The following is a 19,218-nucleotide window of genomic DNA, read 5'->3' as shown; positions in this document are numbered from 1 at the left end:
AGAAAATAGCAGGAAAACATTCAGCAAGAGGATGACAATAAAAACAGTGTATGTGGTGGTGTGATGAGAATCTGAGTGGTTTGATCCGTTGAGGGTTGTATGTCAAAAACCTGCCTGGTAAAAAAAAAAAAAAAAAAAGTGTAATTATGAGCTTTCCATCCCTTGACGTGTTTCGCACGAAGGCGACACAATGCCATGCCACAGAAAACCAGTGTGATTATTCCCAGATTCAGAGTGATGCAGATGTCATTTGTTTTTCCCCGAAGCGGGCTTTATCTGCTCAATCCCTTTGTGTTCGGTGTGCGTTCGGCTTCTGCTCTTCAGTGTAGCAGATTTGTGTCTAAGCTCTGAAAGCCGCATGTTCACATGCTATTTGAAGCATGTTGATTAAAGAGGCTTCTCCAGCATATGGGACGCGATGTTTGTTCATATGCGTGCCAGGCGGATTGGATTCTTTCCTTTTTCATTTCTATTAATAACAAACAGAGACAGACACCCCCCACAGATACAATGTGCTTCATCAGAGAAGAGTTGAGTCTGGTGGGAGAGATGGTGCCTTGGTGGACCAAGTCCTTCAGTAACAGGAACAGTTCGGCCCGAAATGCTCATTTTGTCGTTATGCATGACTGTATAACCAGGCATTTTAATCGGTTCCCCGGTCAAAACTAATCAAAATAATTGATTCAAGAAAACTTGGAATATTGTGCAAAAGTCATGTGGATCACTTTTATTATGCTTTTTTGTTGTCATTTTTGGAGCTTGACAGGCCCTCATTCATTTTCACTAAATTATTTTTATATTAATATTATACAGTAAAATTTTTATATCACGTTATTTTAACTATTCTTATGGTACTTTTATGGTGCACTCCAATTTTTGCACCAAGTCCTCATTTATTGCCTGTTATTTTATATTTATACTTATTCTTTTATTATTTTTTATATCAAGTTATTTTAACTATTTTTATGGTGCTTTCATGTTTTTTTTTTTAAATACCCAGTCCGAATTCATTTTAACTTAGTTATTTTTATATTAATGTTATATTAGAGTTATACTACTCCTATAGCCTACTAATATAATTTTATATAATAATATAATATAATTTTTTAACTATTCATTGTCTTAGTTATTTATTCTGTTATTTAAAATTACTATTAATATATCAGCATATGGATGCTGTTAAAATGTATATATTAAAATTATTGTTATATCAAGTTATTTAAGCTCTTTAGTAGTAATCGTTGGTGCTTTTGTTGTTATTTTTGAGTTTAACAAATGCAGTCCTTAATTAGTCATTCATTTGAAAAATTCAATGTTTGTGCTCCACAAATGAAAAAAATCACTCAGTTTTGGAACACCAATAAATTATGGCAGAATTAAAATTTTTGGATGAACTTAGAAATCTCACACTGACAAACACGGACCGGATCTGCTCATTTTCAAGCGTTCGAACAGAAAAGCCCCTGCAAACGGTCTATCATCCGTCATGTTCCTAACAGCCAAACCACCTGTGTTTGCAGCGGCTTACTGTTTCTGCTAACGAAAGATCCCATGAATATCTAGAAACCGAGTCTGTCGCCAGCTCAGGATTGTGCAGTTCTTTGTCCTAATTGGCCAGTTTTGGCACTAGCTAGTTTAATCAGTATTTTCCTCAGCGCAGGTTTGCTTGGTTAAAGGATCAAGAGGGTTTTAAAGGAACCGTGGCTTCAGAAGCTGCTACCAGTTGTGAAAGAATGATAACAGTGGCGGCTCTGGTTTGGATTACGCCACAGGCCTGGCGCTCTGCCGACACTTCCAAACACTATCCCTACACCTCAAATACCTGTAAGCCTTCGCTCCTCTTACTCTTACTGATGTTTAAAACGTCCGTCTTTCAAGAGGAGGTTCTGTAATAGATTTCTAATAGTTTTCTTACTGTGTTGGGGGTTTATTTTGCTTAGCTAATCTCTGTTTTGCCTCATGTCTTTCCTCCCAGCGACCGGCGGATATGCTCCATTTAGCTCTGAAAGCGAGTCAGGAATGGAGGGAAGATGTGTTTAGGAGAAGGACCAAACCATCGGGTCCTCCTTAATGCATCGTCTGAGAGGAATGAGAGAGATTGAAAGCAGCCGTGTTTACACAGAGTGCCTCCACATGCAGTATGGATGTATATATAGAGCCCCAGTTTTCAAGGTCTGATGAGAAGGCAAACACCAGTTCCAAGAAGTGCTCGAGAACCTAAATGTGCCTGAACCTGTGCCACAGACTTTAGCTCGACAGAAATAGTGTAGCAATCCTGTTTGCATTTTGAATCTCAATATGGGTCAATGATGTAATGCTATTGTTGTATTGCTACATCTATACATTTTAGGGGTTTGATGGTACACGTACCATCACAAATATATTCAGTACAGGTCTTTCGGTTCGGCGTGTGCTCCGAATGTTTTAACTTCACGTGTGGAACTTCAAACTCCAAGTCCCCCCCCCCCCCCTAGAATGTGACTATAATATTGATATTAGTGCTGTCAATCGGTTGAATCATGATAATCACACATAATGTTTTTAAAATATTTTTATATTATAATAATTTCATAATTAACCTCCAAATTAATGTAGAAACAACATAAAGAGAGTCACCTATATTTTAAATATTTGTTTAAAGGCATTTTTTTTTTTTTTTTTTTTTTTTTTTTTTTTTTATGAAAGAAGGCCAGAATTACCAATACCAGTACTGATGTCTCAATAAAAATTATTTATAGCCATAAATTATAACCATTCAGCATTACGGTTAATTGAAATCTATCGATTTTAACATTTTATTAGGCTTTTAAAAATATAACAACTTTTAATTTAAGTGAACTTAAAACAATCTTCACATGCACACATTGTAATAAATGTCGCATTTACCTGTGCTTTAATATATCAGGGCTGAATATTTTTTTTTTTTTTTATTGGCCCAGTCAGACCGGTTCAGATTTCAGGTTCAGTTCTGAATATTTAACAACATTACTGTTTTTTTTTTTTTTTATATATATATAAATGCAGCCTTGATATGAGCATACGAGACTTCTTTTAAAACATTACAAATCGTACCCATCCCTAACTTTTTAACGGCAGAGTATATTGAAAAACCTCTTTGAAAAACTTGCAGTCAAGTTATTATTATTGTATATACTGTATACTTGATGGTTACACCACATGACTTTTTAAAAGTCATTAAATGGAAACTTTCCTTGAACCATATGAAACCAACATGAAGTGCATTTCTAAGAAGTTGGCACGTGTTGTATTTACTAAGTTTTTTAAATATTTTTATTTCTTTTCTTTATTGTGGGCACTCCAAATCTAAACACAGAACAGCGGCCATCGGAAACATAATCATAGCTGTGCAAACGGAGGAAGGTAAATCAAACAGAGTTGAGGGCTGCATTTTGAGCTTCATAGCCAAGACATTCCCCATCGATATCCGACGTGAAGATCTTCGAGTGAGAAACGGCGCGTTTACGCTGCGGCAGCAAACAGAAATGCCAGTCTTGGCTACGCTCATGAGAACTGTAACGTTGCTGTCGGATAACTTTTGTTTATTTATCATTTGCATGCTAATTGTGTTTAAATGTACACACACACACACACACACACACACACACACACACACACACACTGCCCTCTTGCGCTATACATTTCAATGAGATGCACACAGCTGGACTCACATTCATGCATCATCTAGAGTTTTTAGGAATCATACATCACTGAAACGATTGTGCATGTGTGTAGAAGCAGTCTTGCACACTGGCGGTTATCAAGGGTTTTTGTTAGAGCTGTTTTATCAGGTGGCTTAGATCATTTTTAGTACTTGCAACTGTTCCAGAGTCTGTTCCATAAGGTTTGCACAATTACACACACACTTCACTGATTCATAAGTACACAGGTTCCAAAATTAGCTCTGTACGTATTGTATGTTTACAGACTGCAAGTATTTAATTACTTAAATTGATCAAAAGTGACAGTCAAGACTTTTATAATGTTACAGAAGATTTTTATTTCAAATAAATTCTGTTTGAACTTTTTGTTCATCAAAAAAATGACACAATCGTACTTGTAATTATACAGAAGAGATCTATTGTATTATTGAATATGTAAAGACGTAATGCATATAGAACTGAGGGACTGTTTTTACAATTCCATTGAAACCTTGAACTTAAATATAAGGGACATTTTGTTATTCTCCAAATCCACTTTTCCCTCACATTTAGTGTTAATTGTGTACGCTGCGCACACATATGCAAATCCCTGACCCGAGCAGCCAAGCCCATTCGCTCTCATTGAGTAATTCTCCAGAATTGTTCCTCTACAGGATTTCATAAGCAGGATTAATGTTGTCTCCGCACTGGCGTGTGTTTGAAGTGTGGGTCTACTGTGTCTTTGTGAGGGACCCTTAACGGGGAACAAGTGGATTAAATGCATGAAAAGGTCATTAAGCAGGCGAGTTGAGGGAGTTTGGGCTAGGACTCTCCGAGTCTACAAGCTTTTGCTCTTCCTCCCTCATGTTCTCCTCCTCCTCCTCCTCCCACGACCACACAGCGAAGATAATGGGCCTCATATTTGGCCCATCCATCAGTGCCTTAAACTACAGGAAGGAGTTATGTGCTCTCGCTTTCTCTTTCTCTCGTATCGTCTTGCACATACACATACACATTGGGGAAAAGAAGCAAAAATGACCTCAAGAGTTAAAAATGTGAAGTTTTTCTGCCTCACAAGACGGATAATCTTTCTGACACCTCACTTCGCATCCAGTGGAGCCATTTATATTCCGTATTATTTTAGCACACTTTTTTCTCCCTCCATCTGCAGATAAACGCGACCCCAGTACGCACATTTGTCTTTAGCAAGGGATGTAAATGATAGAAATGAATTAGGAGAGAAGGATATATTGAGGAAAAAAGTGAGTGTTTTCTCTTCTCTTTCTGGCATGTTTTCACTCTTTCTCCACCCTCAGGCAACTCCACGCGAGATGTGGGACCGTCGTTGGGTTTGAAGAAGTCCAGTTCCTTGGAGAGCCTCCAGACAGCTGTTGCAGAGGTGACGCTCAACGGGGACGTCCCGTTCCACAGGCCTCGTCCCAGGATCATCAGGGGAAGGGGTTGCAACGAAAGCTTCCGGGCGGCCATCGACAAATCATACGACAAGCCAGGTGTGACCATAGTCAACCCCGATGAAGATGACGAAGGTATGGAGACGTGTAAGTATCGGTGCTGTGCAGCTGCAGGCCTCTTTTAATGGTGAATGATTCAAAAAATGAAAAAAGGGAGATATCTAGAGACTAGAATATCAGTAACCACCCAGATCACCCTAGCGACCACCTAAAATACCCTAGCAACACCCTAGCAGCAATTAGAAGCACACAACTTTTAAAGGAGTGTCTATTTACATCAAATGCAAAATCCCCGCCTTGTTGGCAGAGGCTATTTAAACTAACTCCGCCCACCACTGCCTGATTGGGCCAGACAAAAATAGGAAACCTGTCTGATAACAGGAGTAGCCAGTGATTCCTGCATGCGACCACAAACATAGCATGAGCATTCATGAACAAATGATTCTTATTAATGAGTCAGTCAAAATAAATCATGATTCATCTTCAAATTTGCTGTTGCTTCGGCAATCAGTGAATCATTCAGTGAATCAATCAATCATTCAACTCGAAATGAACCAGGAATCATTACTGTGAGACTTACATTAGTCTATTTTCTGACTGGTTGTCAATGTGTAGTTAAAGATACATATTCATAAGTTATATATATGTATTATTATTTAACATGCAGTCCTCTCCAATTATAAGGTTGATTTGACTATGGAAAAATGACATGTTGTGGAAAAGGACAAGGAAAACTAAGGAAAACAAGCCAACTTGATTTGACTAAGGAAAACTAGCCAACAAATATTCTTTCAAAACAGGTTTTTAGATACAACCAGGATCATAAAATAATAATAAAGTAAAAAAAAGAAAAAGAAAAGAAAAGATGTGTATGTAAATTGAACAGTCTAGTTTAATCATCATGATGGAGTCCAGCCAGTGTATCATCTACTACTTTCTTAACCTCTTTTCTCTTGATATTGAAGATGGCAACTCATGTAATCACAGCTATTACCATAATTGCACAGACACCGTGAAGGCGATCTGACACAATATCAATGCCAATTTCATCAGTTGTCTCACACAATGACTGGCCCAGAATATTATGGAGTCACCCACCAATTTCGTTTGCCTTTATAGACGGCACTCAGTGGAGAAACAAGGCAGCGGGTCTCGTGGGGACGTCTTGTGCTATTCTGAAGATTAGACTAGCAGAAGAGATCCCTCCTCTCTGTAAGTAGGTCAGGCCTTCCCTCAAAGACGCGGAGGGAAATAAACAGCCAATAAGCATGTGTACAAGCTTCACTATTCATTTCACCCATGACCAAATGAATTTCCAGACATCCACGCTGGGCATTTTTCTCTAACGGGACCTGGGTTTTAAAGGGATATTTCTAAATGCTGGCAGTCTCAATGATTTACTAAATGCGTTTGGGCTCATTTTTACGGTTCACTGATTGCTCGCAGCAGCGATTTGTGTTCTTTTCATATTTTAGATTGTTTCATTTATTAACCTGTTAAAATGTTTTTATACCACAGTTTTCTGCACTGAAGGTGTTATTTATTTGGCATATTAAGTAAGGAATCAAATTAGAATTGTTGAGACTTCAAGTGATAAAACATGCGTACTTTCACATCTGAGATCTGAGTTAAATAATACACAGTGTTAGTCCCTATAGGGTTCGGATGATTTTATGAATTCTGTCCAACACTTCTGTTTAGTTAATAACACCTGCCAGGGGGGAAAAAATCACGCCATCCCTTTGTTCTCCATTAAAATATTCCATTAAAAGCAGGCAGATTTTTTTTTTTTTTTTTTTAAAGAGTCAAATGATTTGCCTCAGTCACTTTGTTCTTGTAAGCTGTGTCCACATTGGGCTAAATACTGTCTTATCTCTTCCGTGGAGCAATAGAGGGCAAATGCGTGAGATTCCACGGTAGAAGCATATTGCATTTCTCCCTTTCCGATATTCAAATAACTCTGTTTTTCAATTTAGATAAGAGGAACCTGCCTGTGCCTGTCACCGAGGTTAATAGTCAAAAGTTGACAGATAAGGGCAGGCTTTTTCTTTCCACACAGACACTTTTATTTACATAAAATGTGAATTTGGCATCACCCGAGGAAAAATGTGTCACTGGGAGATATCCAGCCGAGAAAATGAGCTGGGCTGTGTTTCCTGGTGTTTTATGTTTTAATTTTTTTTTTAAATATCAGACTTAAATGTGCTCGGCTCTTTTTCCCACTGGGTTTTCAGCCAGAGTGGTAATTTCAAGACTCCATTAGAAGTGATCGGCATTCTAAAGAAGAAATGAATACCGTGGCACGTCAAAAGGAGACGACTAATGACGCCTTTTGATTGCGGTGTCAAAACATTTACCACTCAGTCCTGTGTTGCTGAAATGTGCCGTTAATTACCCTAATTCGTTTCTTTTTACATTTCAGTCAACAATTAGCAGAACCGTAACTTACTGTGATAACCGTTTTAATGAAAACGCTATTGATCTGAGAAGACGCTGCTGTATTGACCGTGAATCTTCTTTTCAAGTTAATGAGGATGTTTATAAATGCTGTCCTGTCCAGTTCATACTTTCCTGCATTCTTTTCCATTTCGTCTCCTGAGATTCCATCTTTCTGAAGGCCAGAAATTGTTTAGGCTAGAAACTTTGTTTTTAGCCATCCTATGGAATCTTGTTTCCGCCACAGAATAAGAAATATAAAAGGTAATTGCGACTTTTTATGTCACAATTCTGACTTTTTTTCTCTCACAATTGTGAGTTTACATCTTCCACAAATGTATTTCTTCAGAACATATTATGTTTTTTTCTTCAATACACAAATTAAGTTAGTTGCTGTATGCAGTGCAATGCAATTCTGAGAAAAGATGTCAGAATTGCGAGATATAAAGTCAGAATTACATGATATAAAGTCAGAATTGCGAGTTATATAAAGTCCACTTTTAAGGAAAAAAATACCCCTTTTTCCTTAGAATTGGACTTTATATAACTCGCAATTCTGACTTTAAACACACACAATTCTGACATCTTTTCTCAATTGCGAGTTATATAAAGTTTATATCTCACAATTCGGAGATAAAAATTCACAATTATCTTTTAAAATGTTTTATTCTGTGGCAGAAACAAGCTTCCATACCATCCGATAAGCAGCCGATGAGAAAAAAAAGTGATAAATTATATCCAATCAAACCTTGCAAGCGTTATTATCATCTCCTCACTATTAAAAGAAAATTTTCTATTTAGAAACTTAAAGGGTTCTGTCAGGCGCTTCATTTATTGAACCTTTTAGGGGTTCCCATCATGTGATCATTTTTTGGATTTAGTTTTAGGTAACACTTTATTTCAATAGTCCATTTTAGACATTCAACTAACTGTAAGTATCTTTGCAACTACATGCCAACTAATTCTCATTAGAGTATTAGTAGACTGTTTGCTTAATATCTGATAACACTTTATTTTGATGCTCCTCAACAGATATTCTACTGATTATAAGTAACTTTACAAGTACATGTGAAATTATTCTACTAACCCGAACCCTAACCTAACTGTCTAATACTCTAATGAGAGTTAGTTGACATGCAGTTATAGTTAGTAGTCTAAAGTGGACTATCGAAATAAAGTGTAGCCTAGTTTTATTTTATTTTATTTTTTTTATTTTTTTGAACCCTTGCATTCTATATAGAACCCCACTGAACCTTTTATTCTAAGAGAATAACTCACACTATCCACACTATCCTTGTCTTGCGCTAATCCTTTTGGATATAATTTCAGTAGATGGCAGAATGACAGAACACACAGATCGCGACTTGCGCGAGTGAATAAAACACAAGGAACGAGTGCCCACCCTCTTCCCCTCACGAGCATGCAGAAATATCCATGATGGTCTTTCGCTTTCATGAGGGCCTTTCTTCTAGCCATCAAAGTTCTCACTCACGTCAGAGATTTGTTGGGTATTAATAAGCTCTAATCACACAGGCATCTGTCTCCAGCACCGCGTCTCCGCTCTATTCAAAAGCACTTTGCTTTTAGTGCCCCCTAATTTTTTTCCCGCTTTCCGAGCGTTTTTAAACTTACAATTAGTGACAAATTAATCACATCCAGACCGTCAGGAATGGAGACAGTAGCTGTAATCAGACGGGTGCAGAAATGGAAATGAGCAATGTCAGCCAGCTGCGGTCCCTTATGATTATACTGATATGCAACGTATCACGAAGATAGGTGGTAGGAAATGAATTAGCATTGCAAACGATACTTCAAAATAAAATGTTCCCACAGAGATTCTCCCGCTTTTCCAAAACTACTTGCATTAATATATGATCAATGAAATACTGTACATCATCCCATTGACTGGAATCCGTAAAATTAGCGTTACAAAATTCATGGGCTATCAAATGTTAAGAGTGCTGTGAGAATACCACCCACCTTCTGCTTGTCCATTAGAAGAGCTGAACTCTTTGTCTTCCAAGTAAACATCTTAATAGTGTGGTGACGTGATAAAAAAAAAAAAATCTGTTAGCAAAGCAATTCTTTCTGTAATGATCAGCAAACCTTCCATAGAATGCAAAAAGAGAGTTTTTTTCATACAACAAAAGCACGCAGTCAAACTACATCTCTTGTAACATTTTATATTCTGACTGCATGATGTCTAGCCCTCGACTTCAGCAGCAGAAACTTATACAGAAACCGCTGGTGAAAAAAAAGTAGTTGAAAGTGACTATGTGGTGCTCAAATAGCATGTGCAGAATGGTGAGGTGAACAGTAGATGGACCTCTTCTGGTGCACTTGATGAACTTCTGAGTTCACTTTCTCTGTTAGTTTTATTAGCTCAGTGAGGACTAACGCTAATAGGCTCCTTGCACTGCTCCTGGATAACCACTATTAAAATGGCCAGACTGTGGTGGGAAGATGTGACTCTTTAGAGGCAAAAAGATAATGGGGTTCCTTTAGATTGAATAACCTCTGAGGTAAAACTCAGCTAAGGAATAAAATGAAAAGAGATTCAGGCAAGATGAGATGCTCATGAGTCTCTGTTAGATATGGTTAGACTTGCAGACGAGGTCTCATTAAGAGGTTTCATTAAGCCGATGTTTAAAGAAGTCGGACCATTGAGGGTTTCTGCAGCGAGACACTACATTAGCCCGCATTTGTTCTATATTTTATTTAATTTTATTTATTTTATTGAAAATGTCAGTAATACTACTTGCCAGAGGAAAAAAATATATATTTTATTTATTTATTATCAATACATAATAATTAGCAGGGCTAACCAGCAAGTTGCTAGGGCATTGCTATGTGGTTGCTTAAGTGTTATGGGTTATGTTTTTGGGTTACGTTATATTTTTAGTGGTTGCTAGGGTGTCGGTTTTGGTGGAAATGTGTTATTTGGCAAACCCAACCCTGTGCTACCAAGTATTGCTCTTTATCCAGAGCTTACAGTGACTTGCATAGTCTGATTTAGACATTCGTCTTTTTGTCTGTCTTTTTATATATCTCTCTCCCACTTTCTCCATCATCTCAGTGGAAGAAGATACAGAGGAAAGCTCTCGGTCTGGCCGTGACTCCATTTCCACAGCCACAGACCTCACCCTCCCACCCTCCAACACAGAGAAACACATGAATGGAGGACGCACCAAAGACGACAAGAAGAAGGAGCGTGGAGGGAAGGACAAGAAAGACAAGAACAAAGCCAAGAAAGGCGTGCTGAAGGGCCTGGGCGACATGTTCAGGTAGGGTGAACAGCCTTAGGTGCTCAAATCACTTTATTTAACTAGCGTTAGCATAACGTGTCGAGTATGTGGGACTCCCTGGTACTAATAAGAAGACCTTACCTTGACCCTCAGTCTCGCTATCTTTCACTGAGGCCTGAGGCAGTTTCAATGGAGGTTATGTTTAATAATGGAATGTTTTATTCATCAGTGCATAGATTACCAAATTTATCATTGGCTGGATTGGAAACTTTTCTGAAATAAACACAAGGCAGTGCTTCTCACCAAACTTTGCTTCCCTGTGTCGCTTTGTGTTCCCGTAAACAGCTTTTTCGCCTAGTTAAATGTCACCCCAACTGTGACTGATTTGCTAAATTTCCCCACCAACTTCAAACTACAAAGAGTTTGAAGCAAATGCGGAATCTGTTAATTTCGAAAATACATCCATATGGAGGATTAACATTTACTCGGCTTCTCCTCGCAAATCTCCTCCGGAGGGACGAGACAGGTACAGATAAAATACTTTTGGGCGCTGCGATCATAAAAAGGTGTTTTCCTGGTCTCCTGCCCCTCTGGGCTCTTTGAAATAGCGAGTCGCACATCCGTTTTGTTGAGAACGTAAGCGTTTCCCAATGCTAGGCTAATTAAGCCGGGGCCTCCATTAATTATTCTGATTTGTGCTCATTTGAATCCTGCATAAATTATACACACTCTTATCTGCACAATAAGTTGTTTTGAGGTGGATTAGTGTAATGGGATTAGTTAGCGTAGTACGTTGCATGCTGTGCCGTAATGAACAATAAAATCGACAAGTGTTTCCAGGTCATGTTTCAGGAGCACTAAAGGGTTGGGTTTGGTGCCCTGCTGATTTGTGCTCCACCACTATTTTGTCCTGTTGAATTAAGGCGATGGACAATTACTAAGCCATAATCACATGTTAGGTTGTGGCCTATGTTTTGAGCTGAATTTGATTAATTAATTAGAACTATGAGTGTGATGACTTCAGCATTCATTTTAATCAGTGTTTAGGAGTGGGTGTTGGAGCAGTTGATAGTTGATAGTAATGTTATGTACATCTTTCATTACTTGTTATATTTCCACCATAATGTCGGAGTTGCTTTTTAAAGTCCCAATAAAATGGATATACCGACAGATCTTTCCTGCCGTATGGCGAAATAACGAATTATAAAAAAAAAAAAATGTATAATGATTGATTGGATTTTGAGACATTGGGCATTACATTCAGAAATGAATTCAATCTAGCAGTCGAATGTAGAGGGCTGGGGTTTAAGTGGACTAAATGATTGGAGAATTTTGGCGTACTGCATCAGACCATTCTTGGATGAATCATTCACAATTCTGTAACATGCATTTACAAAATAGATATGTGCATTACTTTTCCATTTATTTAATTGATTTACTGACAATTACAATTCTTGGGGGATATTTTCGTGTGCAAGTGTTATAGAAGTGTCTGAGCATGATGGGTATTGTAGTTCAAGAGAGTGTGGAATACTGTTGTAGATGTCATTTGTAGCGGACAAATAAAAAAAGGTAGGGTAGGCAATATTCGGAGAGGCTAGCAATAGCAAGGTAGCTTTGGAAGCATTAGATCTTTGAGTTCTGAGCTTTGAAAATACACATGTTGTTAAGCAGGTAGGACATCGTATCATTGCGTTTGGACCGAATGCAATGATTGGACGAACATTTTTTCCACTTTAATATTTTGACCACTTCCATTATTGATTGCTATTAGGATGTGAAGAGAGGTTCAAGCAGTATGACAAAAAGTGTTCATTAAACAAATTGCCATACCGTAGCACTTTTCTGAACTTTCCTCAACAATCAATGCTAGCTGTTGATTCAAACCCCAACTTCCCCAAGCACGTCCACTACTCATCACATGTCAGCTTTAGAGCTGAAGTGCATGGTACACATGCTATGATGTTGAACGTTGTTGGAGATCAGCCAGGGTTGTGGTGTGCTCATCATGCTCAGGCTGTTCAGCCTCATGTCGAGTTGAGACCTTGAGAACACCTGGTCCATGCCTAGTAGACTGGATACCCCGAAGGAGAGGAGCTCTTTTGGATTTACAGCTTCAGTGATGAGACAGAATTAGCTTCAGCTGTGCGTCATCACACACTGCTGGCAGCTTTCAGGACCCCCTTCTCTTGTTTGTGCTGATTTTTTTTTATTATTATTCTATTTTCATTCTAGAAGAGGTTGTGTACCATTTTGTGGGAGTTGGCGCTAGGTGGCGCTGTGATATGTTCTATTTTTTCTTTATATCCCAGGAAACATATGGGATGCATTTTTTAAGTCTTTCTTGGCTGTTTCATTCAACTTGCATGAAAATTGGTGAGAACCTTGACAAATTTGTCAAAAGAATTTTGATTGGTTAAATAACAGATTTAATCAATTTAATTAACATTTTAGGCGTTGCCCATAATGACTAAATTGGCCTGTGTCCTGTGAATGCAAAATCCAAGGTTCACAAAACTTGGTACACACGGATATCAAGGCCATCTGAGGATACATGCCGAATTTCATTCATTTCTGATTCTAAGGGAAGTCATAGGTGAAAAAAGACTAGCATAATGTAGGAATTAAAAAACTGCATTGAAAACAACTATATTCACATCATTAACAAAGACCCTCCTTCAATGCAAGTCCATGGGAATTTTTCCTTCTTTTTTTAGTCAACCACCATGAGAAAATCATAAATGTGGTTGCTTATAATGCAGTTTCCCTTGACAATCTGCAAATGTGTAGAGTAGGACAAGTGGCATGTCAAGGTTTAATACTTAAGGGTATGGTGTTGTTAAAAGCCGTAACCCTAATAGGAGACATAGTAATATATTGTCTACAGCTAGCCTTAACAAGCCCACCTACCATTATGGAAGGAGGTAAAATTGGCACTATAGCAAAGGAGTCAGAGGTGGAAAAAAATGTGCATTTAGTGTTTGTGTAAGCGAGGGAGTGGGATGGGTTGTGAAAGTTAATTAAGAACTGAAACGCAGGTCTGGACCCCAGCGGACACGCTCACTCAGCACCGAAATGTTCTCTCTCACTCTCATTACATCTACTCCTCCTCCGAGAGCCATCAGAAACTCCCATCACTAAGGAGATTGCGCGCACACACACACATGCACGCACCTTGCCAAGAGAGTATGGATTACTGACATTCAACTCCACTTCTTGCTGTCTCTCTCATTGTGTCTTTTTGTTCACACACATACAGATTCACTTCTGCAGCAATACACTCTCATCTGCAGTCTCTCAAGGCCCATTTAACTGTAGCCCTTCTCTTTTTCATCTCTTCCATCTCAGTATGACACACACACACACACACACACTCACCCAAGGAGGTCTCTGAGGCGTTTGCAATACACTGCAATTGGAGCTCATCTGCATGCGTGAGTAAACGTGCACTGATGAGCTCTGCGCTTAATGGACACACTGATTGGAAGAGCATTAAAATCAGAACAGATAGAGGGAGGAAGAGAGAGACGAGGTGATCAAAGGAGAGCAAGAGAGAAATCACAAATCACGATAAACTAAACATCTAAATGAATGACCAGGCAAATGGTGGCAGCATGGGGAAAAAATGGGTCTAAAAACCACTTGGGTTGTAGTATTCATTTTATTAGTCCTTCATTTATAAATTTATGCATTATTTGTTTTTGTTTGTTAGTGGTTTTTCAAAGTTGTGGCAGTTATCCAAGTGATTTGTATATGTATATAAATATAGTGAAGATTTGCAGGGTGGACTTTTTCAACTTTGGCCAATATATAAACCAACCAGAACACCCTAGGAACCACAGCAGCCAGCCAGAACCTGATAGCAAGATGCTTGATGCTATTAGCTTAATGGCAGTGCTTGATATAAGACTTACCTCAAACCACGTGGTGTATGAGGTGGCTGTATATCTTTAGGGTGTCAGATGTCATGCCAGACTGTGCATGGATCGAATGAATAGGTCATCAACTATGAACTGCGACATGCATGCAAGCATTTAACAAATGACCTGAAACGGGGTACGTGCCACTTGTCTTTGCTTGTCCTACAAGCATTATCATGCATGAACCATAAATGTGTCTGGCATTCTCTTTGACATGGCCTTTTATCATCAGCTCCTAACCATATATGGCCTGTTGAGATGTCCACACCTCACCCCAGGCTTTGTTAGCATATCAGACGGCTCAGTCACCAGACCCATATGAATTTCTTCCATGGAATGATCATTTTTAGGTGGATATTATTATAGTATAAATAATATTAAATAATGACAGAAAATGTTAGGTTGAACTATTCCTTCATCTGTCAAAGGGGCGGTTGTGTTCATTGGCCTCAAGGATATGGGCTACGGTAAGTAATGTTTGCTGGAAGAGTGGAGGAATAAGGGATGGAAGCAGAAGTAAACGACACAAACGAGTGCAGCGGAGTGAACTGGGGCACATGGAGGAGGAGCGTTAGAGATAGAGAAAACGATTCCTGTTTTCACGCGACTAGTCACGGCATTTTTGGCTCAGGGGTAGATATGCCTCTACATCTTGCATTAGTGGACACTATTAATAGGATGTAATTGCTAATCCTGATGCCCTCTCACATTGAATTAGCCCATCTACACCCCACAGACCCTTCCCCATCCCCCTTCACTGACCTTCAAACCTCTGTGTTGCACCATCCTGAATTCCCAACACATCCACCCCGAGAGGAAAACCTTGAGCCTGGAGTGACAGCGGGACCTTAGGGATGTCAAGGGGTCCGAAGGGGGAAGAGATCAGATGCCTTTCCCCCAACCATCATTGTTATTTTTCCTTGTTGAGTGAGCATGTTGCTGTGGAGAATTGTGGGTACTAGTAGCTCTCATGGGGCTTAACAGAGACGCATGATGTAGGCGCTTTATATATGCTTTTCCATTTACATGGCCAGATCCCTCAAATTGTTCCAAAGGAGTACGTTCGCTCATTAGCTTAACGTAAACACAGGACACTTTACCACAAAGAGGTAATTATGGAAACACTGGAGAACTGCACGCCAGTTATATTCACCATAATCAACCTTAGCAACAGATAAACAAACCTGCTGTATGTAATGACTGGAACTTTGATAGATGTCAGTTGTGGAAAGTGGCCGTAATATCTTTAGTTGTTGATCTAGATTTTTCGTACTATAATGAAAGGAGTCATTAAGGTGTTTAATTGGTCTCTTTTGACAAAAATGATTTTAATTTAGTCAATACTTCATGTCAGATTGATTATTTAAAATGCAGAGTAATTTAAGTTGACAAAATAACATTGTAGATGATAAAGTGCAAAATGAAACCAAGTAACAGCTTTTTAAACATCAGAAATTAACAAAAACACGCAAAACTGTCCTTGCACTGCTAAATAACATTATGCCTAGGCTATTGTAATACAATATTGTCTTTTTGTTGTAGTATTTATTTTCTTCTTGTTTCAGACGTGTTATAGTGTGATTATACAGAAAGAGCTTATTCATAACATGACTTGCATTCTGAGTGTGTAACTTAGTCTTTCTTGTGCATTTGCGTCATTTTGATCAGATGCAGTTATGATGTTTATTTATGTTGTGCATATATCTGAGTTGTCTTATAAGCGTGTCAGATGTGTGACCAGTGTTCAACTTTAGCTCATGCTGAGTGAGTGGGTCAATTACAAATAACCAAATTCTCTCTAGAATTGTTAGTTCATTATTAATATGCTGCTGTTGTTGTTGTTTTTTCACCAGCTATGTGTTTTAATTAAAAGTGTAAAGTTTATATACTGTCAATATTGCACAACTAGCTGCCCACCAATAGTTCCCTGCAACAGAAAAAAATGATCTCACCTTAAGGAGTGTGACAGTGAACAGGGAGTGAAACACAGAGGACTTGAGATATTGCAAAGTTATCACTTGTCAAAATGCCATCACCCTGGGTGGTATCGTCCATCTGTCTCCTCTATATGACAGAGGTATTGTTTGTGTCATGACCTCCTGAAATGAAAAGAAATTAAAACAAAAGAAGTGAGATTGTCCCTCTGTAGGCTTAACATGGGGCTGTGTAAATATCATATCTCTCTTAAAATAGTCCTCGCCGTGGTGGTCGGAACTGATTCATCGACAAGCTTCCTTCAGGGGTCACGGAGGGAGATATTCTCACCTCTATTCCACCATTCCATTATCCACCTGCCAGTCAAACAGCCTCATCTCACAGCGGGGTGCACAGGGGCTACAGCCGGCACCTTCCAGAAGATGAGCTCTCAGAGACCCAATAAAATAAATAAAGTAATTGATATAACAGAGATTCCCATTAAAATGAATTAAGCTTTTATTAAGCATGAATTATGCCACGCGTGGTGTGATTACCCATCATTGTCCATTGTGAATTTTGAAATGAGAGATTTAACTGTGTGATCAGGGATTAGATTACACAGGAAGGTTTGACGGTTGGATGTCCTCCTCCGGGTGCCATGAGAGGCCGACTTTCCACCCTGTCTGTTCAAATCTTTCCCCGATTAGACACCGCTTGCTGTCCATCACTGAACCACCAGGGGTAATTGCATTTGGATCTATCATGTCCTTGCATCCGGTGTTCGGCTCCATAGGGTCGGCTAAGGTAGCGGCTAGGGGTCGTGAAATACTGTAGGTAATCAAATTTGAAATCTGGGCAAAGTTGAAACCCAACACCAGTGTATCTTTAAACCAGAACTCAAATTTGTAAAGTCTTTGTCAGAAAGGCAGGACTTGAATAGAGCAGGGTTTGTTCAGACATATTCACTCTCAGGTTTGAATAAGAACCTAAAGCACAATTGTTCCTCTGATCAACAGACTTCTGTGTTTCTAAGAGCTCTGATCTCTTCTTGTAGCCTGTCAGAATCACTTGATCAGAGTAAAAGCACGGCCACTTTTCGCTTTTTGAATTCCATCCCTCGGAACGATCATAATCTTAACAAGGCCACAAAAACAGCTTGTGAAGAGCATTGTGAGCACTCTTTTTCAGACAAATGGAGGCAGAGATCCGGAGACGCTGTGAGATGAAGACAGAAAGAACAAATTATTACAGTTTCATCTTGCAGACTCTGATAACAAGTCTGATAAAACTACCCATTTAACAATTTAGGCGGATGAGCAAGTGGCCACTGAGTACGAGATACATTCATGGGAATGGAAGGCCAACAAATGAGGGAGCATTTTTATTATAGAGTTATGCATGTAAAGTGCCAATAAGATGTCATTGCACTCTCAACTTTTGATGGATAGCATAACATTTTATGGGAGATTGCAAGCACTGTCAAAAAGACTCCATTAGTGAGATGCAAAACTGCTGCACTTCAACATGTCCTTTCATTCACAAGACTAGCATTTCTGAATTTCTGAGCGGGTCTAATTACTAGGAGAGTTCTGAGAACCGAGAACATTCAATGTTTCCAATGTTATGACCTGCGTCATAATCAGGTATCTTGTCCACTTGAAGAGGAAAATGACAATCAGCAAAATTTGAGTTGTCGACCGCATTGCGATTACACAACCTCGAAATGAAAGCACAGAGAGTAGTGACCTCAGACACTGAGCCATGGTAAGGAAGTTGATATGAATGTGGAGGAGTTGAACAGGTAAGATGAGGTGAGTGAAATAATTATGTAGATAATGTAAATTAAGTGGCCAGGAAACAGCCCAGTTATGGTAATGGAAATGAGACACTAAGAGTGAGTCATAGACTAACAAAACAGTACAGGGAATAATATTCGGAGTGGATCAAGATGATGAGGCAGATGCAGTGTCAGAGGTTGCTGATGAAGGAATGATACAGTACATAATGAACAGTAGTTGGATGTGCCAGAATTGTCTAAAGCATTTTGAAAGAGATCTGTACTCAGTTGTAAATTCATAAATTCATTCATTTGTAAATTGAAACTAAAAAAATGTAAAGGTTGAGCTTCCTTCAGATTTTGACAAATGCTTTGCCTGTGCGATTTGGACGTGGAAAATAGAAAGTTACTTTGTCAATGCGTGAGTATTTTTGGCTCAAGGAACATATCATAGTAATATTGGGTTGTGAAAGAGACGCCAATAAGTGGAGTCTATCTCTGGAGTATGTACTTATCCCTTTCTTCAAGGTGTTTTATGTGGAGGATTTCACCATATTATGAGGTAGATCTCAAACGGATTATTGTTTATTACATACTGAAAATGTAACCTCACTGAAGTTCTTATTGGCACATTGCAATTTGCTTTTACATTTGTTCTGTGGTCTTTTGTTATATATATATATATATATATATATATATATATATATATATATATATATATATATATATATATATATATATATATATATATATATATATATAGTTGGTTTGAATGAGGCACATTGAGGTATT

At 38.6% G+C, this 19,218-nt stretch overlaps 1 protein-coding gene across 5 annotated transcripts in view; it reads left to right on the top strand.

Moving 5' to 3' along the window:
• pard3aa (par-3 family cell polarity regulator alpha, a) overlaps positions 1 to 19,218 on the top strand; it is a 476,999-nt gene that overhangs the window by 333,629 nt on the left and 124,152 nt on the right. For all 5 annotated transcript variants that reach the window (XM_081353162.1, XM_081353163.1, XM_081353160.1 and 2 more), the window contains 2 exons: positions 4,976 to 5,218; positions 10,644 to 10,851. In XM_081353162.1, coding sequence (XP_081209288.1) covers positions 4,976 to 5,218; positions 10,644 to 10,851 — 451 coding nt within the window. The remainder of the gene's footprint in view (positions 1 to 4,975; positions 5,219 to 10,643; positions 10,852 to 19,218) is intronic.

The sequence above is a fragment of the Scardinius erythrophthalmus genome (genome assembly GCF_964197995.2).
Source record: "Scardinius erythrophthalmus genome assembly, chromosome: 22".
Taxonomy (NCBI): domain Eukaryota; kingdom Metazoa; phylum Chordata; class Actinopteri; order Cypriniformes; family Leuciscidae; genus Scardinius; species Scardinius erythrophthalmus.
The sequence above is the reverse complement of the archived record's forward strand: the minus strand, read 5'-3'. Positions and strand labels throughout refer to the sequence as shown.